Source organism: Leptonychotes weddellii, chromosome 7, assembly GCF_054177405.1.
Source record: "Leptonychotes weddellii isolate Sample4059 chromosome 7, ASM5417740v2, whole genome shotgun sequence".
Lineage (NCBI taxonomy): Eukaryota > Metazoa > Chordata > Mammalia > Carnivora > Phocidae > Leptonychotes > Leptonychotes weddellii.
In genome coordinates, this window is record NC_138375.1 from 78,152,209 (window position 1) to 78,179,204 (window position 26,996).

The window sequence follows — 26,996 nt, forward strand, 5'->3', positions numbered from 1 at the left end:
CTGACCTCTCTGATGGATCTTGTGCTGCCACCCACTCCCCTCCAAGTCCTCTACTGCATGCGACCCTCCAGACCTCAAACACGCCAGGCTTGTAGATACACACTGGCTATTCCTTCTGCCAAGAGGCTCAGCCCTCTAACAATTACATGACCATCTCTCAGTATCTAGCTTTCAGCTTAAATATCACAATGTCACCACCTGGAGTAGTCAACAGGTCACTCACAATTGTGTTTCTCAATTTGACATCCCTGCAGAGCACTTCAGTGTTATCACATTTTTTTTTTTTTATTTATCTGCTTATTGTTCTGAAAACTCTAAGAGAACAGAGATAAGGTCTGTCTCGTTCACCGGTGCATTCGCAGTGCCCAGAAGAGGGTCTGGCACATGGAAAGCACACAACAAATACTTGAACTAATGCATTTTATCAGAAGTCTTCATTTCATTTCTAACTTGCTCTCAAGAGTTCCCGATGACAGCTATGTCTCATATATTTTTATGTAATTCATAGGACTTGGAAGCCACTTTATACCCAGTGGGTCATTAATAAATATTGTTGATTGTAAATAAATAAATGGATATATTTGAAGAATAAGAAAATCCAACTCCAAACTCAGGCTATAAAAATTATTTTTAAAACCATGGGAAGAACAACTGTACCTGAATCTCTCCTAAGAGTCCTCCAGTCCGCTCCAGCAGCAAGGATAAAATCATTGTGGAATTGGGATTAGGAACAGAAATTTTGCTTCGATTAAGAAACCTTACAACGCCAAAGGGAGAGTCACTCTTGGCAATTGTGATTCTGCTCACTAGGTGGCGCCCAAGGACCGCTCCGCCAGTAGCTCCAACAAGCAAAATGTCAATGGGCTCCGCAAATTCACTGCATAGCAAGAAGGAGCAATTCTGTGAGTCTAAACATATTAAAATGCTTCTAAGATCCAAATAACTAGTCATTTTCCAAATTGGTCATACATATTCAAGGCACAGCAGTCATACACCAAGTGGTAAGAAGAGGGTGCTCAGCTAAAAGCATGAATGATCAACTTCAATACTATATAACCTGCAAGAGTTATTAGACTTTCTTCCTTTCTTTTGAATTGCTTAATGCATTAAGCAAGTGAATTGCAGGATGTTTCTACATTCTGACTAGACTTTTCAAATATAAAGGAGCAAAAATTATCATTTCCCTCTATACGAAAAAGTGACACATAAAATCCCAATGGTCTCCCAATCCCTTCTTTCCTACCCCAGAACCCCCAAAAGTTTCTCACTTGTTTCTCAATGGGCATATGTATAATGTAAAATTCTATTATCAGTGCAAACATAAGTAAGGATTGGAACACAGTAATCATGCTTTACATATGCCTATAGTATTTCCAACATTACTAAATAGTATTACCTTTCACTGTCATCAATGATGGAGACATTTATAAAACTTAAGTTCTGCCCATGCTGAAAGGTGACTGAGCTGCCATGCAGCATATAATCAACACCACCAGGAACTGCAGAGGAGCTCTGAGAGATGAAATCAGCAGTCACACGGCCATAAGTTCCATGCAGCCTCACCACCGGAATCATGATCATTCCAACATCTTCCTCCACTGTGGCAGGAATGTGCATTTAATTGGTACGCCAGACAAAGTAACTAGCTTTTATAAGATTCAGTTAAATTAATAGCAATTAAATATAACAGTACAATGCAAGCTCTCATTTTTTCCATAGTTCATTTATCACTTTAAAAAATATTAGGGGGCGCCTGGGTGGCTCAGTTGGTTAAGCGTCTGACTCCTGATTTTGACTCAGGTCATGATCTCAGAGTGGTGAGAATGATCCCTGTGTCAGGCTCCCTGCTCAGTGGGGAGTGTGCTTGAGATTCCCTCTCTCTCCCCTTAGGGCACACAGACTCTCTCTCTCTCACTCTCTCTCAAATAAATAAATCTTTTTAAAAATTAGTGAAAATTTAAACTTACTTTTTATGAGAAATATAGTTTGTCATAAGGTGAAAATTATAGTGAACAGCATAAGTTAGAACTGAAATAACTTATTTATTTATATATTTATTTATATTTATTAACATATAATGCATTATTTGTTTCAGGAGTACAGGTCTGTGATTCATCAGTCTTACACAATTCACAGCACTCACTATAGCACATTGAAATAACCTATTTAATCATTAGCATAGGTATTCTTCCTCTGTGTGTTACATAGAAATAAATGATCCATGCTTTCCAAGGCAATGCTAGATGTACATGAAAAATATTTAAAATATGTGTACTCAAAGGAAAGTATTGTGGATTGCTTCTACATTTAGTGGAAACATACGTAGTAGAAATAATTGAAGTTCATGTTAATTATATCATATGAATGTTTTTTGAAAGTCCAGATAAAAATATAATTTTATTACATTTTCAGTTCCTTTGAAATCTATTTGAGAATCTGAAAATGTATCCTCAATGTTTAATTTCAACCTAAAAATTCTTTTCAAAAATTTATTTTGCTCTTAAGCTATGTTAACCTCTGTAAATTAAAATATCATTTAATAGAATTTAATTAGCTATGCTTATATTCGCCAACAGTTCATATTAGCTATGGCTAAATAATACTGAATTTACATTATAATTATAAATATGCATTGCTCCAAATCCCCCCAAAGACAATGAATCAAACAGAAATCAGTGCACAGAAAAAAAATTCTAAGTCCTTTATTTATTACTTGGAATAAAAAATGCAGCATGACTTTTACTAGCTGTAGACTGAGGTTCACAAAATGGTATCTTCCATGACTTTACCCATAAGGTCAATATTAATCAATTCCAAAGTGATTTCTTTGTTTTTAAAGATTTTATTTATTTATTTGAGAGGGAGAGAGAGTGAGCAAGATAGAGAGAACACACGAGCAGGGGCAGAGGGAGAGGGAAAAGCAGACTCTCCAGCTAAGCAGGGAGCCCGATGCGGGGCTCAATCCCAGGGCCCTGAGCTGAAGGCAGACGCTTAATCGACTGAACCACCCAGGTGCCCCTCCAAAGTGATTTCTGATGAACTTTAAAAATGGCTAGATAACCAATGAATTTGATAGTAGAAATGAGGTCAATAAATTAATTGCAGCAAGAAGATGGCATGTTTATTTTGAAAGGCATATGCTTTTGTATAAAATCCAAAAAGCAGCCACCTCTTTTTCCCCAGGAGGGAATATGGGCACAGATTCTGCATTCTGCTTCTACAGGAGGGGAGAACAAAGAACAGTGGGTAGCTGCTATTAGGGACTGTCACAGAAAGTCTGAGTAGCTGCCCAGATACCCCCTGCATCTGCAGCCCAGTAAAAGACTAATTTCAGAGGTGATTATTCATTAGAAAGTGAATATTCACTGATTTCTAGTCACAAAGGAAATTATTTCATAAATTAGAAAGAGATTCATAAAGATGTCTGAAATATAAACATTTCACTAATCCTAAGGTTAAACAGTTTTGCTAAAGCCTTGTTCCTTACCATTCAGCTTTGCCATACACAAGTGGGATTCAATACTGCCCAAAGGTAACTCAAAATAAATTTAAAAAAATATATAAATATATAAAGGCATATGTAAATACACATGAAGGTGTACATGTATGTGCATACACATGCATACATGCACACACGTGGGTGCACACACACAGAGCAAACTGAGAACATTTACACGTGGAAATTCAAACTGACAGTGTCATACTCGGGTACTCTGTAACTCAGAAAGTAGTAGTAAATTTGTAAGATTGCTGAACTTACCTTCAAAGGCAGTATACCTTGGATCAAATTCAATGACTCCATCTGCATTATCATTTTTCATTATTACGATTCGGACAGTGGAGATGTTTCCTATTTCAGGAGGTTGATCTAACTGAAGACCATTTTCTCGGATGGTAAAATCATACCCTCTTGCAAAGTCATGAAAAAATAATAAGAAAAGAAAAGAAAATGAGTATATTAATTGGTCAGCATGAACTGAAGGGTCCTCTTAGCTCCTATAACTTAGTCCTATTAAGCATTTTAATACTTTTAAAGATCCCCAACACTAAAATACTCTTTTTTTTTTTTCCTGAAATGATGTCTGAAATAGACTTCTGTGCTGCTCCCAATTATCACTGACTGCATGAAACCAAAACCAATACAAAGCTATTAAACTTAGGCAATGGGAAGATAATACGACTATCAGGAGATTGGGGAAAAGTTGTAAAATGAACCTCTGGGCTAGAGATAAACTCATCTGACGGTGACAGGCTGAGGCAGGGGATGCATGCGGAACTGCAGTGCACTCAGGGACAGGCTGAAAGGGTTACTTTGAAGAAAAAAAAGGGTGTCATGTCACTACTGATATTTCAAGCTACAAGAAAATGTTTCTGTGGACACTGATTACAATCAATGCCTCTAATGTTTAATATAGATGGTGGTTTACTTGGCTAATGACATCTTTCTGCTAAAGAAGTCACTTTTTTTTATTGGTATTTTATCATTTTGTCTTCCACAGTTTCATATCACTTTAATTTCTGAAGCTAAAAAATGGCTGTAAACCATTTTAATCTTTTTTTCAATTCTCAAATTCTATTTACTTGGTATTTTTATGCTACATAGTTTCAAAAGGTTGAAAACTAGTTAATCAGGTTATATGTAAGGCAAAATTAGAAAACTGGGGATTAAAATATTAAATGATAAGAGTAAATGTTAACGGTTGTCTGAGATGGACTGTAGATTAGCTGATTACCTTAACACCCAAGCAGTGAATTTCCTAGCAACTAGGCAAATCAAAGGAAACCTAGAAATTTACCTAGAAGGAAACCTTCTTTCTACCTTTCCTTTTTCAAATCAAAGGAAACCTAGAAATTTACCTAGAAGGAAAACCTTGTTTTCTCAGAATTAAACTTCTGTAGGAATTGCTTTTTTTTTTTTTTAAAGGGTAGCACAGAGGGCAAAATCTCCAAGTCCTAGTTAGTCAATAACACAGATGTTATCTCACACTTAATGGGCTAATAACTAAATTTCACTTCATTAAAATAGTCAATGACCAGCTCAAATTTTAACACATCTAATATAAGTTCAAATTCATTCCCACTGCCAGTTTTCCTTTTCCCAGGTAGCTGGGAAGATGGCACACATTCAGACTGAGTGAGCCTACTAAAACGGCCAACCACCTTTCAAAATAAGAAGAGGGTCCTGCTTGGAGAAGTTGGAAGGAGACGCTCTGTGATACTACAAAAACATCAGTCTGGGCTTCAAGATGCCCAAGGAGGCCACTGAGGGCATCTCTATCTACAAGAAATGCCCCTTCACTAGTAATGTCTCCATCTGAGGGTGGATTCCGTCTGGTGTGGTGACCAAGAGGAAGATGCAGAGGACCACCATCATCCACTGAGAACTACCTCCACTACATCCAAAAGTACAACTGCCTTGAGAAACGCCACAAGAACATGTCTGTGCACCTGTCCCCCTGCTTCAGGGATGTCCAGATGAGTGACATTGTCACAGTGGGCGAGTGCTGGCCCCTGAGCAAGACTGTGAGCTTCAGTGTGCTCAAAGCCATGAAGGCCACTGGCCCCAACAAGCAATTCCAGAAGTTCTGAGATTAGTTAGACATCTGCCCACACTACTGAAGAAAATAGTTATTTTCCCAGTTAAAAAAAAAAAAAATCATTCCAATTGCCAGAAACGGAATCATTTTCTGAGAAATTTAAGATTTGAAGCATACACAAATTCACAGTATTTTTTCCATGTGGAATGATATATATTCTACCTAAGTCACTCAGTGAAATATTTTGGTTAGAAAAAGCTTTAAAAGCATGACATTCATATAACAGATGCAAAATCATTTTCATGCACAAGAAAAATTCTTTTAAGACTTATATAAATGCAAACATTATTCTAGTTGAGGGTTTTGTGTCATCTGTCAGAGCAGAGGGGTTCCTTGGGCTACTCAATTTGTGGGTATTTCAGCATGCTTCAGGTATTTCCCACCCTTGTTAATCAAGTCTGCTCCCACTAAATCAGGGAATGAGACAGCCTCAATATGGTTAATTCTTGATCTTCAATAAAAACATGGTGCACGGTAACAACTGACTATCTTTGACTCATATTATTCCCCACTTGAAAACTCCATCTCATTCCCCCACAGAAGACAATATGGCCTTCAGAGATACCAAGGAAAGAAATTTCTCACTCAGTCTCAGGTATAGAGATAGAGGGAAGGGAAAGTAAATTCCATCACACCAGCTGACCTTTGACCTCCGTTTCCTTACCTAATTATTACAAGCCATACCATGTTCAATTCTCTAACTACCCAGAGTGAATTCTCACAATAAAAACAACATACTTTCAACTTTCAGGAAAAACTGATATTTTAGAACGCTGCATAATTAACAGTTAGTCTTTGTCATAATTTCCCTACTATGCCCTGTCCCACTCTCACATAAATCTGAAAAAGAGCAAGTTCAGTATTAATCCCTATACAACATATTCTCTCTCTCTCTCTCTATTTCATTTTGCCTAATTTTCTTTTTTAACTTTACCTTCCCAGGAGTTCCACCTTTGTAATTACTAGAGAAAATTCCTCTGGGCCTTCAGGAAGACCATCATCAAATATTTCAATGTGCACACTTTTCGCCATCTCCCCTGCTTCAAAGAGGAGCTCCCCCGCCGCAGGGATAAAATCCAAGCCTGCCTCTGCTGTCCCACTCACGGTCTCATACCAGAGTCTCACAGGGCCAAATGATCCACCTGAACGGATGACTGTGATGTCCACCTATGCAAGAAGCAGTTTTTATCTGATTTGGATGTTTAATCTACCAGCTCATACTTAATTTTTATGGTTTCTAACTAAAGATTCTATGTTTATCAGGGTTATGTTTATGTAGAAATCTATAAAATTTTATAAAGTATATGTTAAAATAATGGTATTAGTAGCAAATTAATCAATTTGTGAAAACTCTGGAATATGAACAAGGAAATTGAAACACTTTTTAAAGATCACTCACAATATATCCTGCTACATGAAGTCTTAACATTTAAATTAAAGCTTCACCCAGCTTTGCAAATAAAGATCACTCACAAAATAAAAACCAAAAATGATATTTAGGATTTTAAGCATTTTACACTGTACCCTTTGGGCTTCTTCCGACACTCGAAGTTGCTCCTGTGAAAAGGAAAATTGGCCGTAGGGAAAGTCACTGGCCACCAGGGTGATGTTAGCAGTGCTGCTGGGTCCACTCAGGGCACCCCCCTCACTGATCCCAGTAAGCTGAAACTCATAGGAGCTCTTCTCCTCAGGAATGTCATCATTCAAAGCCTAGAGAAGGACAAACAGAGCCATCAACAGTAGGATCTATACCATTTAAAGAAAAATACCTATCATGTCCACCACAACAACAAACTCAGGGGTACCAACCACCTCCGACAACCCCCCCACACTCCCCCCACACATGCAAGGGGCATAATGGAAGCCAGTCATATTGATACCTGTATTATTACAACTGCTGCAGACTGTCCATCTTGCATCGTCAGTTTTCCTGATATTTCAGCAAATTCTCCCACAGAAGGAGGGAATATCCTCCAGGACACCATGACCTCCCCCCAGATTGCTGGGCCACGAATGAGGCTACAATACACAAATGTATAATCAGTACATTTTTGTTGAAGTAATCTTTCCTAAATATTTTCTGTGTCTTTCATCAACAGTTTCATTTTTTTTCAAGAACATTATGCATTATATAGCCTTATCGATCAACTATAAACCAAAAAAAAGTTTTATGACTCCAGAATAGTAACACTCAAAGTCCTGACCATATGTAAATTTAACTGACAATAGTGGCAAAACCTACATGTTAAAAGGGGAAGGTTTAAAGGGATTTAAAAGAAAGTATTTATAGACTTTTCATTTAATACACAAGGTGCAAAATATGAATAGCCTAACAGAGTTCTCTAAAAAACAGCACTTCATACATGCAACACTAAAGGAAAACTACCAAAAAGAAAATATTAACTCAAATTCAGATACTTCACTGGCAGTTGTCCCACTCCTCATGAGAAAATTTGTATTAAACAAAATTGCCTATGATCATACAACGCAGTTATACAGTAGTCCCTAAGTTTAGAACACTCAGAATCATAAAATGTTTGATCCAGAGGATTTTCAAAGGAATGATTCTGTAGCTATGACACAAGCTTACAGAGATGAAGCAACTCTCTTATTTTACATAGTTAGTGACAGAACGGAGCCAAAAGCATCAGCTCTCCTGGCGTTAACTCAAGGTGTTTTTCTCGTCATGGGTTGTGCAAATCATCCAAGAAGCAGTCATGATCTAACGTCAAGAGAGGTCAAGACACAACTGTATGACCAACATGTTTTTGTTGAAGGAACTTTTCCAAAATATTCATGATTTAACTTCAAGACAGGTCAGGATATGGCTTCAATTGTTGCCAAAAGTTTTTTCTACTTTTCACAGGATGTTACTAATACATAAAATGACAATGCTTGCAAAATATGTATGTAATGAGAACTATGCACTTACGGCATAAAATGCTAATGATTTAAATAAAACTTCAAAATCTCCACCTAAGCAAAAAAAAATCACGAAGCCCTTACCTGATGATAGCAGTACCATTATACTTTCCTGAGGGTTCTCCAATGAGGACATGCCTAGATGATGGAGCTATCCCAACTTCTCCTGATGTTCCCTTAGCTCCCCGAATGATTACTGATGCGCTACCTAAGTTGAAGTTGATATATAACATGTATGTAGCAAACACATGTATTCACTTAATATATGTGTGACAAAATTCTCATCACTTCACGTATTCTAGTCTTATGTGTTAATTGCCATGACAATCATATAAATTAGGTACTAACATTATCTTCATTTTACCAATGAAATTATTTAAGCATACTGAGGCACCCAAGACATTGAGGCAAATAACTTGCCCAAGATCATATTTTAATGAAAGGGGTCAGGAGAAAGTGGGTAATAATTCCACTATTGCTCCCATGATAAGTGAGTACTCTTCTACCATTTGCATTAATTCACTTCTGCAATAACAATTCTGCATGCAGTTCACTGTAACTGGCTAGGTGGCAAAGGCAAGAATTCCAGGGTACTTTTTAATTTTCTGACTCCACTATTACTTATAAGCATTTATAAAAATGTGCCAAATATTAATAGAAAGAAAAACCATACCAAGTAATTTAGTTGAGTATTCATATTATAATTTAGCAGTAACTTAAAGAAAATTGTTTCCAGAAGCTCATATTAGGGTTTCATGAAACAAAGGATTGAAATTACCATACTCTCACTTTCTTTGGGAACGGATTAATAAAACCAAGAGTGGTTTGTCATGTCTAAGTATGTCACAGTTTGAAATATATTATGAATTTTTTATATTAATATATGATTCACCCTGAACCACTGGTATATTCCTATTCTTATGTCTAGTTAGTCTGTATGTCATCAGTCCTGACATTTAATGGGGTGTTGATAACTGAGTTAATGTAAGATGTATGGAAGAATATGGTACAATCATATGATTCCCTCACAGGTTTGTTGTAAAGTACTCTATATAAAAATGCAAAAAAATAACTACCTTAGGTATGTACAGTGATATTCTCTATAATTTTGACAATCTTTTTGGCCATGGAATTCTGCTTTTTTGGCCACAGACTCTCACATAGGATGGAGTCCTTGATGGTGAAGAAGGGCATGTAACAGTCACTAAGCTATCATATCAAAGCTGCCGGGCCATTTTTTACGGTTATTATTACGTGTACCACAATGCAACCACTTTAGAAACATTAGTCCTTTCTCTCCAGATCTAAGAAACAAATTTTCATATGGAACATAGGCAAATGAGAATTACAATGCCTATTTCTGAAATGTCAAAACACTGAAGTAATCACTTTCAGATGAAAATAGACATTGTAAGCTGAAAGAGATGTAATATGCTAGGTTTTAAAATAATATCTTATTGGGGTGCCTGGGTGGCTCAGTCGTTAAGCATCTGCCATCAGCTCAGGTCACGATCCCAGGGTCCTGGGATCGAGCCCCACATCAGGCTCCTTGCTCAGCAGGGCGCCTGCTTCTCCCTCTCCCTCTGCCTGTCGCTCTGCCTATTTGCCCTCTGCCTGTCGCTCTGCCTATTTGTCAAGCTCTCTCCCTCTCTGTTAAATACATAAATAAATAAATAAATAATCTTAAAAAAATAAAAAATAAATAAAATAAAATAATATTTTATTGTAAAAGTAATATGTGACCATTATAAATATGTGTAGAAAATATAGGTAATTAAAACCCACTATCAACATTTCAAGTAAATAATTCCACACACATTTATAACATGCACATGACAAAAATGGGATAACTTTGAACACGTTATAAAGTCTGCTTTAACACAATAGTTACCCATATAATTAAGTGTTTTTAAGTTTTAATGTAATTAAGGCTTTTTCTGCTATATCCTTTTGAATACTTACATGGTATTCTGTCATATTTAACAGATCTCCTATTGATAGACCATTTAGGAAGCTTCCATGTTTTATTTTATAAACATAACTACAATAAACATCTTTTTAAAAAATCACACAGCTAAGTTTTATGAAATCTTTGACATATGACTTTACCAATATCAGGTATCAGAATTTTAGTTTTAAAAATTCTTTGGCTACAGTACACAGGTGTGAAATGACATCTTTATGTTTTAGCAGACATTTTAGGAATTATAAAACCTAACTTTGTAACTATCGATTATTTGGTTATATTTTTCTGAGTATCTACTTTTTAAGTTCCAAAAATGTGAATTTCTCTTACCTTTCATTGGAGATATTTCTACCTCATCAATTGATATTAACTGAATGGTGAAATGCCTGTCCTCCTCCAACACGGTATCATGAAGTGTGTGCAATACAATAGTCTTCTGAGACTCTGTCTACATCAAATGAGAGGAATAATAAATTTTCCAGATTGAACAAAATTTTGGGTGTTCTCATTAGTGGACTAGTGTTTACGTCCATAAGCATTTTTAAAGTGTGTTCTTTTTGTACCTTAGAATTATGAGCTGCTTCTAGAGCAAATTACTATATAAAAATTAGTTCTGACCATAAATCCCATATAAGTTTTTAATAGGAAAGAAGGGGGGAAATTAACATAACCTCTAAATTGTCTGATATTTGACCAGACCTAGTGATCAAATACATGCAAGTGTTACAGAGTAGGTGGAAATGGGATGACACCCAGATGTCCAGCTTGGTTGACTGGTTTTGTCCTCCATCAGGAGAGGAAATGTTGAGAGAAGAATAGTTCTCATGGTGAGATGGAGGCAATGTCTGAATTAAATTTGATTTCAGACATCTAGGTGTGTGTGTGTGTATGTGTGAGATTGTCCTCCAAATTGCATATGATTTAAAAAAAAATTCCAGATACATATGAATTCATATGAATTCATAAGCAATACTATGGGGGAAAAAAACAAACACAAGTTCGAGTAAAACTATAGGAGTCCAGATGCTGACTATACCTCCTCAAAAAGAAGCGTCCCATTCAAGGGCCTGAGATCATCTTTAGCTGTCTCATCTATGGTCCAGTGAAGTCGAACAGCTCCTTTTCCTCCTGGGGACCTGACAACTGTCAATGTCACATATGAATCAGGGTCATCAGACAAAAGAGATTCATCAACCATTACCTAAAAGAAAGACAATCCAGTTAAGTGGAAAAGAAAGGAGCAGGAAAAACAATCTTATTACTATTTACAATGACCAACTTTTCAGTTTAGAACTCTGTTCATGGTATAGTCATGTGACAGAAAAAAATGTTTCACCAAACCCTCTTTCCTTTTTGTCCTAGACACTCTGCTACTTGGCATTTCCTGGGCTCTCTTGAAATTAGGTAGAGCATGTGACTGAATTCTGGCCAACAGAGCATATGGGAAACAAAGTATGCTCCTCACAGTCTGGCCATCAACTTCCAACAAAACATTTCACATTCCTTTTTTCCCATTTGCTGGGTGACTAATGAGGACTCCAGGACCTAGAGAAGGACAGAACTGGAAAAGGAAAGAGTCTGGTACCTGAGACACCAGTTGGAGAAGAGGAACCAGGAACACAGATGTAGGACTCTTGCATGAAGAAGAAATAAACTCTTATTATGTTAAGGAAGCAGGATTTAGGGGTTCTTTGTTAATGGTAGTCAGGCTTACCACATAATAGAGACCACAAGTGCCCTCCTAATTATCTGCACTTGGCCAATAAATCCAAATTTAAAAGAGGTTCTATTAACCTGACATAAACAGAGAAGGAAATTCAATATGTTGATTTACCTGTACCATTTATTTTTTACACATGATCCTTATTAAGAGACTTGGTTCAACTGAATTGCATATACTGACTCTGAAGCAAAGTCCAAACTGAGCCTATAATATCTGCCTGTTATGCAAATATAAAAATATAACACAATGCTTTCCATTTTTAAGACAGACCGACAGACACTTAAATGTCTAATACAAAGTTGCTGGGTTTTTTCATAAGATTTTGTACTGGTGCCTAGGGCAGAGATTAGAGCCAACTAATATTTACTGAGCTTCTATTATATGTCAGTTCTGGCATAATCTCTATCTCAGTTAAGCCTCACAGAAACTCTAAGAAATCTGGGGGCTAGATCTATGCACATTATTTGGAGAAGAGGAGCCTCCTCTGTGCTTCCGATGTCCTGACTTCACATCCAGTAGTATTCATACCACTCCTCAGAGAAGAAAAATAGTAAATAAGAAGCAAACTAAGTGAGAAAGGAAAAACCCACTATAAACTTGTAATCCGTAGATAAGTCCTTTTTGCTTCCATAGATAACATTTGAGTTGAGGTGTCACAAGCAGATTTCTTGAGCCTCTGCTATGGCCAGTACTTTGGTAGACTTACCATATTGCCCAGGGAGCAGCTTATTCGTTTGACAGATTTACACTAACAACCTTTCCTCGATATTCTTCAGTTCTAAATCTAACATTTCATCAGATAATGCTAACAAAATATTCACTGTATGCACAATACTGTGTATCTCAGATACATGTTAAAAGACAAATTCTGTGTTATCAAGAGCCTTTGGCTGTAAGAAACATAGAATATAAAAGAAGGAGCCATAATGGGCTGGGCAACAAGCTGCTCCTGATACTACAATGATTAAAAGTAGCGACGGACACCTACTGAGTGTACAGCTCAGTTATAAGTGCTTTACGTATAGCAACTCATTTCCTCGTCACAAGGCTTATGAGAAATAACACAAGGATTGGGTGGCCTCATCGTTACTTTGGCATTGCAAGACAAATTGGAAATTTGAAGTTATTACAAGAAGATATCAGTTCCTAGACCAAGAGTGCACTAAAGTTGATGACAGCAGTTCAGATAAAATGAGTAAACAAAAATTATTTATGAATAGAAATGTAACTCTTCATTTTCCCTGACAGCAAAGGAAGCTTGTAAACATACAGTCTAATGCCTGAGTCCAAAAGCGTGATCAAGTTAAAAGTAACAATATTAGTTTAAGGTTTTCCCACTGAAGATTTGACTGAAACCCTGAACCTTTTATCTAACCTCAGAAGCTAATAGAGACACATTATAAAAATTAAATTACATATTTATATGGATTAAAATACTTCTTTTCATATATGCAAAGAAAAAAGCACTGTTGGAAATACAACAAAATATTAATGATGTCCATATCTCAGGTTAACAATATCATGGATACTTTTTATTCTCTTCTTTATATTAATAGTTTTATGTTTCCCAGACTTTCCATTTTGCTGAACAAACATTCACAGCCACTCTCTTGTGAATCTACCACTCCTTACAAATACCTCTGCTTATTCCTTCCCCAAGAGAGTCTCACTAGGCTATAGCGGAAGTGTGTCCTGTCCCTCTTATGGTTCCCATTCTCTTAGGAAACTGAAATTTCAATAATCAAGTCACTAGGCAATTATTAGTGCTTATTTTAATTCTGGAGCATCTGGGAAGCCTAGCCCTAATGGGCAAGCTGTAGGTCTAGCCTGGTATCCACAGAACAATAAAGATAATGAGCATTAGAGCAAACTGTTTATTATTTAAAACGATCTATGATGAATTACTGATTCCCTGTAAGTGATCAAATACAGAGAATGGTGACCTACAGAGCCAGAAAAGTTGTGTATATTAGAATTATCTACATATATTTATGATTATTTCATCTTGGAATTTCCTTTGAAAGATAACATCTTAAAAATTACGATATAAGATCATCATGTATAATTATGATATAGTTTTAACAATTAATTTTATATTTAAGATGTAGAGGTCATTTAGTACTAACCACCAAATCTGGCTGCATAAATGATTTGTTAAGCTTTTATTCTTCCTCTGCAGTTGAAGTGATAATAATTGGCTTCTCTCTTGCAAGTCTTGGAAGGAGACAGCCAGTGGGAAGTAAGAGGGAAGAAAGAAGAAATACAAACACTTGCGCTGGGGTGACTGTGGTGTTTTGTTCAATATAAGTCAAGAAAGTACCAGAAGGGTGGGCAAAATAAATTCTGCCCCCCTCGCCCCCAGCTAAATGTATCCTAGCATGTAACACTTAGATCCATGACAGAATCTTGCCTTGTGACCAGGACAGGGGTCTGGCAGCAAGGCAGGCTGAGAACAGAACGTATGGACAAAAAGCAGATCTTTGTCTATGTTACCCAATAAAAAATAATCTGTTCCCCCTTGTAAATACCTGATGTAAGAGTACTCATTATTGTCAAACACAGATGAGAGGACCACACTTAATTCAATAGCCAACTCTAAGTACTCTTGAGCAGAGAATCGTAAGTGAGGGGTAATAGTTTTTTTAAAAAATGAAAGGCGTCTTTCTTCTAACAATTACAAAAAAAAAATTTAGCCTAGGGGAAGGCACCCTCCTCCCCATATATATAACTTACAGTCTTTTCTTCAAATCCAAATACTCCAAATGGAGAATCATTTTGTGGAATAATAACAGTTAGCACAACATCATCACCAAGCCTGCCACCTCCAGCCACCCTGATTAAGGAAATATTGAATGTCTCCATGAGTTCAAGTTCAGCATCATCAATTATGGTAATTTCTATCATTGCAGTAGCCTACAAAAGAAAGAAGGAAGAAAGAAGGAAAAAGGGGAGAGAGAGAAGAAGAAGGGAAGGAGGGAGGGTAAGAGGCAAGGAGGATATAATGTAATAGCAATTTTCAATCATATATAAATAAACTTTTAGCTGACAGAACATAGTACAAAAAAGTATTTTTTGCCCTATTATGTTTAAAATACTATTTTAAAGTTATATATATATTATAAAGTATTTCAAAGTCAGAAATTTATAGTCTATTATTTTCAAGATAAAGGAAATTACATATGTAATAAAATATACTGTTATTTATGTATACAAAAACCAGCAAAGCCTGATTCTTGAACAAAAATATTTAAAATGCCATACAGGCTGTAATAACCATTGCACAAACATAAACCAAAGAAATTATCATTGTTTTTGGCAGTTAGAATAAATCCCTTTGGTTTCAAATATCACTCTTATAATGTAAAAGAAACGTAGGAAGAAAACCCAAATCTGCTGTTCTTTCATGTTTATGATCAGAACGTCATTCATTTGTCTGGTCCATATTAAACATTTTTATAACTTATAAATAAGTAAAACTTGGTCCAGCTTGTGATTTCACTATTGGTCATAAAAATATTCCAGTTGTGGGTCGCCTGGTGGCTCAGTCGGTTGAGCTCTGCTTTCAGGTCAGGTCATGATCTCAGTGTCCTGGGATCAAGCTCCACATCAGGCTCCCTGCTCATTGTGGAGTCAGCTTGTCTCGCTCTTTCTCTGCCCCTCTCCTGCTTGTGCTTGCTCGCATCTCTCTCTCTATTAAATAAATAAATCTTTAAAAAAAATTCCAATTGTATCTCCACACTTAAAATCTTTTCTATATCTTGGAGGGAAATTCCAGTATTTTGACAAAGATGTTTACCAGAAAATGAAGTTTTTCTACCTAAATCTACCTAAAACCTTTAATAAAAGAGCAAAGTGAGAAATCTGGATTTACACTCAAGGGCAGAAACCTGAACAAAATCAAATGTTGAAATGGAAGCTTATTAAAATGTCTGCACCTCAACTCTGTACTGTAAAAAACAGAATACCTACCCTAGAGAATGTTAACTTTAAGAATGATGATGATCTTAAGACACTGTTAAATAACAGGACTTCAACCTCATACACAAAATAAAATGCTGATAATATAAGTAAAGGTGGAAGGCTATTTCAATGAAAAATCAATGTATTTATTTCTACTTTGAGTGTAAAAATCTGTATTTCGCCTTTTAGTAAGAAATGTTTTAAAGTTCTAAATTTGTTAAAAACTCATGATTTCAAATATTAACAACAAAGACCATTTTGTGTAGGAAAGTCTAGATCTATATGTTTATTTTTCAGCAGCAACTAATAAGTTGATGCGTACTGTACAAATTTGTCTCGGCAAAATCAGACTTTGTGTGAGTGGATACTGCTATTTGAGGCTATTAACATTTTCATGGTTGTTCACACACTTTTTCCATTTATTGATTTAAAATTTTATGAAAAGGTTTATACTTACATATTACAAAATGCTCAATTTGCAAAACATAACTCTTAGAGAATACTTTAGCCCAAATCTAAAACAACGTTTTTCAATTTTTCTAGCTTTAATTATTTTGTCTCTTTTCTATCATTTTAAAAAGTCTTGTTTTTATTATAACAAAAAATTGGGGTTATTAAAAGTAATAAATGTGCATACCTGTAGTGCAAAACCAAGTAAATAAATATCTATACTGATAAGAAATAAATAGATAGGGACGCCTGGGTGGCTCAGTCAGTTAAGCATCTGCCTTTGGCTCAGGTTATGATCCCAGGGCCCTGGGATGGAGTCCAGCATCGGGCTCCTTGCTCAGTGGGGAGTCTGCTTCTCCCTCTGCCTGCCGCTTCCCCTGCTTGTGCTCTCCTCTCTCTCCCACTCTCTCACAAATAAATAAATAAAATCTTTTATAGAAAAAAAGAAATAAATAGAATGTATTAACCTAAAATTCATAAGGAATAGTGAAGTTCACCAGGCACTTTTTAAAATTCATTCTTAGGCACTTCTAAGTCATTTATTATCCTCATTTAACTTCTGCTTAAAATAGAATCAGGTGGGGGACTTCAGAAAAGGTTAAGATTCTTGCCTCTTCATGTTCTCTTCCTATGTCTGTTAATAAATTATAACATGTTAACTCATAATAATTCTGTTTGGCTTGATATACAAAGTATAATACATTTAGCAGTCACTAATGCACATTCATTTGGTGGATATCTATAAAATGTTTGAAGTACAACCAAAAATTGCTAATATGTTCATGATTAGCATACTTGTTTATCTGCAAATTCAAGAATCCCATGAGATGGCTTAAAGTCTTCTAGGCCAGCAGTGTCCACTGTTGCTTTCCAATAAACATTGACAGCCCCAAAGCTTCCAGCCAGCCGGACTACAGGAACTTGAAGAACATTCAGGGGCGGAGGCACCTCATAGGCAGTAATAACTCCACCAATATCCTTTAGGTATAGAATATAAGTTAAAATACCAGACAAAATTCTTATATGTCATCACTTTCTAAATTTATTATTTCTTCTTCTATTTCACCCTTTAAAGTAGAAATCAATAATCGGATATAAATATGCATAATAGGTGTTCAGAATTCTTACATTTTTTTAAAGTTTTTAAACTTATTTATTCATTTAAGCAATCTCTACACCCAACATGGGGCTTGAACTCACGACCTTGAGATCAAGAGTCGCATGGTCTTCTGACTGAGCCAGCCAGGCACTTCTAGAACTCTTAGGCTTAAATTTAATGAAAATAAACTTGCTTAATCCTTTGGTCTCACACAAAGAGAACTAAGAATTAGCCTATAAGACAATTTTTAAGATAGGTATTTAATAAATATCTAGAAGCAAAGCCAATTATTTTGCAGAAAATATATGACATTGGCCAAATCAGCAGGTAGAAGCTTCTGTATTACTATAAATATATTAAAGTTTATCTTACTCTGGTAACATGAAACTTAAAAATTCCTCTGGGATCATCATTTTCTTCAATCATTATCTCAACTATTTCTATCCCAGGCCTCCGCACACTTGGCTGTCCTGCAGAGAATTCAGAATTCACCAGGTACACATCAGTGATGTTGACAATAAATCCTTCCTCCAACTCGGGAGCATTATCCTGGGGTGGGAGAGAACAGGAGAGAGATTATGTTCTATTTTTAAAAATACACTGAATTTGCTTTGAAAACCTGATACTTCTCAGTGAGAAATAAATGACGGCCCACAGGAATGGGTAGCTCTTTCACACATACAGAAAAGATTCCTTTTTATATTTTAATACATTCCCACTGACAACTTCAGAATCTTAGGAGATATTCAATCTTCTTAGTGAGTTTTTAATTGAAGCCTAATACTCATTAGCAAGTAAAATAATTTTTAAAAACCCATCACACAATTTTGACCATATCCTATCCAATATGTTTTATGTATATAATAGTACCCCCCAAATTTAGAAGAAATGGTAAATGCTACATACATCTTAAAAATGAAAGCTCTAGACTTATAAATCTAGGCATTATCTAATATTTTAATTAACTTTTTAAAAACTGTTACTTTATTTCTTGATAGGTAACAAAAAATTTCAAAAGTAAAAAGAATACATAGTGAAGAGGAAAAGAAACTTCTATTTTGTCCCGTCCCTTATAGTCTTTCCCAAATGTCCTTTCTGGAAGCCACTATTATCTACTATCACTAATACTGCTATTAGTAACGCTAATGTTACTATGCAACATTATTTTAATAACATATATTGTTTTTAATATTGTTATATACTATTGTAATAGTATTGTAGTTACAATACTATTGTAATATACACAATATTTAGTTATTATGTAATATTATAAATAACACTATTAACTACTCTCAGTTTCTTGTGAATCATTACAGATACACACTTTTCTCTTTGTATACATGAGAGAGCACTAAAACCAGATCTAAACCCTCTGAAGAATAATCTTGGGTTTGAGTAATTGTATCATGACGTGAAAATACTGCCCTATCAAACCAACAATAAAAATAATCAGATTAATTTGGGCATTTTATTCATTCGCTCATTAGTTTAAAACTAACCAACCAAGAAAATAGTGGATCCAGACATATAACTAAATTCCATTTCAATGCTTCAAAGGTCATTCAAACAATATTCCAGTTAGAGTACTCACAATTTTACACTGAAAAGCAATCTTTTCAAAGATTTTTATCTTTAAGAGCATCACATTTTCTTTTTTTTAAATCACATTTTTATCTTTAAGAGTATTTCCTTTATTTTACATCATATTCATTGCAGCCTAAACTTACCGGCAAAATGGCAACTTTGATGTAAGTTTCTCTTATGTTTTCTTTCATTATTATTATTGTTTCTTGTAGCACATAATCTTCATTCTCAGTAGCTTGATTATCGACGTGCAATAAGAAATTGGGTTTAGCTATCAAATGAATGGCAATGGCCCCAAACAGTCCTTTATTTCGAACAATCAGTAACTGAAGAATGGTGATGTTCTCTGTGAGAAAGACATGCCTCAAGTAATCAAGATTTCTATTTGTAGTTGATACCACCACTTCAGGTGGAATATTCTGCACTATCCTAATGTATACTCCCCCAAGGAGTATTTTGTGCTTTTGTCCCCCTTGTCCCCAAAATTGTGCTGACAGTCATCGTACATTATATCCCAGTTCTAAATCCTCACTTCAGGTTCTCTAATGCACCCTCCTACGTTGCACATGAGCTTTAACAAAAATTGCTGAAAATCTTAAGAAAGTACTTATGTGCAGACTGACAGCTAATTACAAATGCTAAGAAGATTTCAAAAATGAAAAATTATGGGGCGCCTGGGTAGCTCAGTGGGTTAAGCGTCTGACTCTGGGTTTCAGCATAGGTCATGATCTCAGGGTTGTGGGATCAAGCCCTGCAACCGGCTCTGCGCTCACTACCGGGCTTGTCCCTCTGCCCCACCCCCTCTCTCTCAAATAAATAAATACATAAAATCTTTTTTTTTTTTTTAAAGATTTTATTTATTTATTTGAGACAGAGAGAATGAGAGAGAGAGAGCACATGAGAGGGGGGAGGGTCAGAGGGAGAAGCAGGCTCCCCGCCGAGCAGGGAGCCCGATGCGGCACTCGATCCAGGGACTCCAGGATCATGACCTGAGCCGAAGGCAGTCACCTAACCAACTGAGCCACCCAGGTGCCCCAAAATAAATACATAAAATCTTTAAAAAAATGAAAAATCAAATACACAAAGTCATCACTTAATGACTTAATCATTAGAAGAAGAAGAATTTTGTTCTTATAGTGAGGTGTCTGTCACAAGGATCAAAGTATTTCACAGCATCAATTTTTTTATTTCATTTTTTAGATTTTTAAAATTAAATTTGCTATATAAATGGACAAAAAAATGCTTGTCAGTCTTCCCCACTGGTCTGTGAGGTTCTAATAACCTAAGACTGTGTCTTTGGTTCCAGAACACACAGCACAATTTGTGGCACTTACTAGGTGCTTCAAAATGTTTGTTGAATTAATAAATGAACGTATTTTAAGTCTACTGCTTCTGTTCCCATATATACAGACATATAAAGGCCCAGGTGCATAATTATATGTCATTTCTTCCATCAACTATTTAAATGAAAGGCCTTTGAAAGATGTCCATGTTTCTGTCTGAAACTTTTAGAGGCTTCACATTGCATATTCTAAATAAATACATATATGTTGAAATATATTTGTTCAAATAAGTCAACTGGTCTTTATCTACAAAAGTCTATTGATCCTACAGCTGATATGAATAGTTATTTAGGCAAAGATCTCAGCACTAAGCTTAAAGGAAATAGGGACTAATTACTTACACTTCACAGAAAAATTATTCTAATTACAGCTTTGGGTTTAACAGTTAATACCCTGAGTACCAAATGTATCTCATTGTGTTGCTTATTGTTCCCTATAACTACATAAAGGAATCTGAGAAGGGAAGAGAACATATAAATGATGAAGAAGAGAAAGTAAAATAAAAACCTGTCACCTTTACTGTAATGACTTACTAAAATATAATGTCTATTATGACAGTAACACCTCAAAAGAGTACAAGCATTTCTTATAGCACTATTGCTAAGGATGTACATGATCATAAAATTTAATAAACAAAAAGTAAAACGGATTAAGTATGATCTGTCAAACTAAAAAAATATATAAATATATAAAAGGGATTTATATTCCTAGTAAACATTACAATTAAATTACCCAATAAAACTTATTAGAACGTGAAAAATATTTAACAACATTTACCTTTAGGCTCTACTACTCTAACGAAGAGAAACTCAGAGTGCCAACCCACCAAGCCATGAGGTGAGTCATTGGGCAGAGTCGTTATCACAGATTTGTTTCTTTTCTCATCAATGGTAGCACCTTTTGATGGGTCCTCTACCCCTTGTGTGGTAATCCGAATGAGTGTTATGCTCACAATCTCTGATAGCTCTGGTACATCATCAGCAAGAACAGTCAGAGTGATTGTAGACAGTGCCTGGCCTTCAGAAAATGAAATCTAAAATTTTAAAGAAAGAAGATTTTATTTATTTTGTAATTGTCACTGTGCAGTAAGAATATCAAAACATTAAATTTTCAATACTGACCACAACTTAAGTAACAAGAGGGATTTAAGCAACACAATATAATTCTACAAATCAATTAACTGTTTCTCATGTTAAAAACTGGAAGATTGTTAGGAAAAAAGAAAAAAGTAAACCATTACAGAAACTTAACCTGATAAAGCACGTAACCAAATTGTCATATCCTGAAGCCTACGGTCTATTAAAATATAGAGTACACAGGAGTCTAAGTCCTGGATACCATATTTTTAAAAATCTATAAAGATAAAAGAAGGTGGCATACTAGTTTAAACATTTTTCTCTACAAAAATTTTGCCAGGATTGTTATTTCCTTTGGTTAAACACTGAATAGATGTGAAATTTAAGAATGAATCAATCAAAATAGGGTAGAGAGAGAAAGATAAAAAAGAGATACAAATCAAAGCATCTCTCTCCTCCTGTTGTGCCTCTATTGTCTAGAGTAAAATCCACATTTGCTAAAAGGCATCTGAAAGTCTTTCTGATAGGGCTTCTGTCTGCTCCTTGAATGTCACTTCTAATTGCTCTCTGCCTTATACCCTACTCTCTAGCAACATGACTACAAACTACAATCATTCAAACTAGCATTCCAGGCCCATTTTGTTGACACTCATCTCCACCTAAAGAAGGCACTTGAGGATATAAACTTAAGAGCTTTATTAATAAAATCAGGGGTCAGAAAATCTTCTTCATCAAGTTTTACTGGAATACATCCCCGTTCATTTGATTATATACTGTCCAACACCTTATTGTGCTACAAAGGCAAAGTTCAGTATCTAGGAAAGAGCCGTAAGAGTGCATAAGTCTAAAATATTCACTATCTGGCTATTTACAGAAAAAGTTTACTGACTCTTGAATAAAATAATTAAATCTTCCAAATATAGTCTACACTTAAGATACTATTATGCATTTAAATAGAAATCATTTTAATCATGTTTATATAAGAATATTAATTGGGAAAATATAATTCAGAACATACAGAACCTGATAGATACAACTTACATAGTTGAATATATAGTTTTGGTAACTTGTGTAAAGTAAATATTCAATGCAATAAAATTTGCCGTAACATTTTTAAGATACCAAAGCTCTAATCTCCTTTCAAATGATACAGAAACCTAGAAATGGTGGACCAAAACATTCATCTGTCTTTTTTTGAGATAATTTCATGAGAGGTCTTTTAAAGGAACTCTTCAGAGAAGCATTTGGGGAAAATACATGGATAAATCTATAAAACCCGAGACAAGTCTAGAAGACCACCCATCTTCCAATTCGGAACTAAAGGTTCTTTAAACTCTCTCTTTGTGAGTCATTTACTTCTCTGACCCAATCTGATTCCACTCTTCAACCTGTGTCCCAATTTTATACTATCTTCCAATAGTAGATAAAATGATCCTCTGCCCAGATCCCTTCTTGGGACTGATGCACCCATCCCCCAGCTGGTAGGAATAACAGCTTTTATGTTTCTCACTGGGAACTGCCTTCAGCTGCAGTAAACTTTCACTCAAGGTTATGCCCCACTCAGAAGGTGGTATGAGGTCCAGGATGGCTAAAATGGGGATGCAAAATCTCAGCCTCCTTGCTCCAACTGGAGACAACTCCAAAGGACTAGCTCAGTTCCAGAACTTCCTCACAGACTCAATCCCAGGCATAACTACCCAGGGATCAATGTCCCCCTCTGCACATTCCTACCTTCCTTCTTCCCTTATAGGTGTGTCTCCCCAGGAATCCACCCACAACTCTCAATCTCAGAGTCTGTCTACAGGAAACTCAACCTACATCACTCAACAATTCTGATCTGCTTTTTCATATGTATGACTATCCTACATAGATTTGTTCCCTACTTACTGCTTCCATTTTAGCCAAATCTTGAAACCACATTTCCATCTCCAGTTTGATTGGTTTTATCTTTCTGACAACGTAATGCATTCATAATTTGGCCAACTGATGTACTAAACCTAAAAAGGGATTTTTTTTACAGATAATTTTGGAACTTTAGGAAAAAAGAACAATAATCACAACATTAAAACTAACCTTAAATTGTTTCCCTCTCTATGGTGATTAGTAGGAATTCAGTGCTGACATGGTCAAATTCAAACACTCCATCCATAAGGCAGGGTTTGGTCCCATGCATCAATAGTAACCATAATTTAAAAGTGACTCTCCTATAATTTTCTAAATTACATACCACTCCTGAGGTAGGAAATATATCACTAATACTTCCGTCAGCTTCCCACACTATGGTTATACGACCATATGTTCCTTTTAAGCGCTCAACATTCAAGGTTACAAGGCTATCTTGTTCCATTTCTTCCACTTGCTTATATAATGAATTCTGAAAAACACACAGGAAGTCACAAGGGATTAGCTGAAATTACCTAAATAGACTTTTATTCATGCTGTTGTGCATGTGCAAACTTCACAATACTAAGCAACATGATACAACTTGATACAACATGAAAACAACACGATGAGTGAAAAACATAGTTTAAAAAACAGCAATATATGATGACCATGATTTTAATTTGAAAATACACATGTTTGAATAACTAGTTTTTTTTTTAAGATTTTATTCACTTATTTGACACAGAGAGAGAGAGAGAGAGACAGACAGAGAGTGCAAGCAGGGGGAGTAGCAGACGGGGAGGGAAAAGCAGGCCTCTCCACTGAGCAGGGAGCCCGATGCGGGGCTCAATCCCAGGACCCTGGGATCATGACCTGAGCCAAAGGCAGACGCTTAACTGACTGACCCACCCAGGCACCCCATGTTTGAATAACTAAAAGACTAAGTTAAAGTAAATTAAAATGTTAATCATTATAGGATTATTTTTACTTTGTCTTCTTGTTTCTGTAAATTTCAAATTTCTTCAATGAACATCTTATTTCCACATTCAGAAAGCATACACTTTTTGGAAAGCATTACACATAGTATGTCAAGTTTGTAGAAATGAAAGGACATAGAGTCAGGAGATGGGGGAAGTCTTCTTCCCCGGCATAACTTCTGGCAATCCCTCTAGGTCTTGTTTCCTACTTGTAAAATAAGTTTTTGATCTACATGGCCTCTAGAGTCCCACTCAAATGTAAAGACATGATGAGAACGAGGGCACTCTTTCTGATCACTTATAAATGTCTCCTATCCTTAAATTCATATCCTCTGAAATGTTCTGCAGGCTGTGCGGTTTCCATGATGGTGTTTCATCCTTAGCTCCTGGTCCTTACGACTATTTTTCTTGCCAAAAATATCCCCTGCCCCTCTTTTCACCTAGACTCCGTGGCCTCTTTCCTCTGTTCCAGACTGATTTCCACCTCCGTGTGACTGAACTCCTCCTCTAACAGTTGCAGCATCTCTTGAGAGCCGCTGAATGAAATTTTGCTCAAAATTAATACTCCAAAGAATTCCTTCTTACAAGACCCCTAGTTTATCCATAAGCAATAACGACGGACTATGGAGTATAAAGATTTTAAAAAATCTTCCCAGTAATAGTTTTCTTTTTCTTGTCTTTTTACTGTGGTAATCTGAAAAGAAATTCCTCCATGAATTTCTTACAGCTTCTAAAAGCTTCTATTTAGAATGCGAATTTGAGTAGATAGCCTATCCTATGGCAGTGTTTTACATTGCATTTTAACATATTGTTACAAATGTTACATAGTAATAAAATCTTGCTCAAAGCATTCAAGTATTCCTACAGAAAATATCTTGATTTAAAAATATGCATATGGGGCACCTGACTGGCTCAGTCAGTAGAGCATATGAATCAACCTTGGGGATTGTAAATTCACACCCCACATTGGGTATAGAGACTTCTTAAAAATAAAAACTTTAAGGAAATAAAATAAAATATTCATATAATTTGTTCACAAACAATAATGCCTATTCAAAGAGAAGCCTCTCTGGCTCTATGTCCTCTATTGATAAGGGTTATTAAAATAAGAATTTAATACAGCCAGAAAATTGTCAAGAAACTCTCTTTATATGGGCACCTGGGTGGCTCAGTTGTTAAGCGTCTGCCTTTTGCTCAGGTCATGATCCCGGGGTCCTGGGATCGAGCCCTGCATTGGGCTCCCAGCTCGGCGGGAAGCCTGCTTCCCACTCCCCCTGCTTGTGTTCCCTCTCTCTCCATGTGTCTCTCTGTCAAATAAATAAAATATTAAAAAAAAAAAATTCTCTTTATCTACTAAATCTTATCTTAGAACAAGGATGTCCAAACACAAGAGGCCTGTATGGAGGAATTCTACTGAATGGACTGAAAGAACCCAGGATACCATCTATTGGGAAGGATTAAACCACAGTACATTAATGTCTCTAGAGTAATCTTAGACCAAGCTTCAGAAGGAGAGATCTATCATAGAATGTGCTCCCCATCTGCAGCAAGGCTTGTGAGAGGATGAGACCATGCAGCAGGGCACGTTGGTTCTTGTCCCAGGCATCCCAGCTCTGCCCTATGTATTTGTACAACACCAAGAAAGCTCTGTGAGTGTTCTGTTCCGCCCCCCCCCACCACCAAGAATAATGACAGGGTCACACTAAGCACCTCCTGTGTGCCAGGCACTTTTCTGGAATAAAGCTGTGAACAAAACAGTACCTCAGCTCTCACAGCCTTGCATTCTGGTAAAAGAAACTGACAATAGACAAGGCCATTATAAGTTTCATAAAGAAGAACAAGGCAGGATAAAAAGGTACAGAATGGTGGTGGGGAGTTACAATTTTCAGTCAGAGGAGGCCTTTCTGGTAAGGTGTCATTTGAAGAAAGTGAGGCAACAAGTCATGTCAGTACGTGCTGGGGACAGAGACGGTCTTCCTTCTTCCTAATCTTCCCCACTATAGCTCATGCCTTAGAGCTGCACCTACACGGTAGCCACTGGCCACATGTGGCTACTGAGCACCTGAAACGTGACTGGTCTCTAAGTATAAAATGCACACTGCAGTTTGAAGACAAAGTATGAAAGAAAGGATATAAAAAAGGATACAAAATATTTCATCAATCATTTTTATGTTGGTTCATATATTGGGTTAAACAAAATAAAATATTAAAAATAATTTCACTTGTTTCTATTTTTTTTATATGGCTAAAAACCTTAAAGTTATATACATGGCTCACATTATAACTCTACTGGGCAGAGCTCTTTCAGAAGAAGCTGACCTGCCTTTATCTCCAGAGATGGGCCAGACTGGATAACAGGGTGATCCTACAACACTTGCAAGCAATTGGCTCAGGACATTAGCACGTCCAAAACTC

The 26,996-nt window shown here is 36.1% G+C and overlaps 1 protein-coding gene and 1 pseudogene across 1 annotated transcript in view; one reads left to right on the top strand and one right to left on the bottom strand.

The window, feature by feature from the left end:
• LOC102743681 (adhesion G-protein coupled receptor V1) overlaps positions 1 to 26,996 on the bottom strand; it is a 226,255-nt gene that overhangs the window by 44,277 nt on the left and 154,982 nt on the right. Inside the window, exons 54-68 of the mRNA XM_081826583.1 lie at positions 23,948 to 24,094; positions 21,422 to 21,677; positions 19,445 to 19,647; positions 18,090 to 18,266; positions 17,414 to 17,596; positions 14,942 to 15,121; positions 11,522 to 11,686; positions 10,816 to 10,933; positions 8,604 to 8,727; positions 7,478 to 7,616; positions 7,122 to 7,307; positions 6,532 to 6,764; positions 3,761 to 3,909; positions 1,397 to 1,598; positions 658 to 877 (exon numbers count right to left, since the gene is read on the bottom strand). Coding sequence (XP_081682709.1) covers positions 658 to 877; positions 1,397 to 1,598; positions 3,761 to 3,909; positions 6,532 to 6,764; positions 7,122 to 7,307; positions 7,478 to 7,616; positions 8,604 to 8,727; positions 10,816 to 10,933; positions 11,522 to 11,686; positions 14,942 to 15,121; positions 17,414 to 17,596; positions 18,090 to 18,266; positions 19,445 to 19,647; positions 21,422 to 21,677; positions 23,948 to 24,094 — 2,682 coding nt within the window. The remainder of the gene's footprint in view (positions 1 to 657; positions 878 to 1,396; positions 1,599 to 3,760; positions 3,910 to 6,531; positions 6,765 to 7,121; positions 7,308 to 7,477; positions 7,617 to 8,603; positions 8,728 to 10,815; positions 10,934 to 11,521; positions 11,687 to 14,941; positions 15,122 to 17,413; positions 17,597 to 18,089; positions 18,267 to 19,444; positions 19,648 to 21,421; positions 21,678 to 23,947; positions 24,095 to 26,996) is intronic.
• On the top strand, positions 5,115 to 5,589 carry LOC102741555 (small ribosomal subunit protein uS17 pseudogene; annotated as a pseudogene).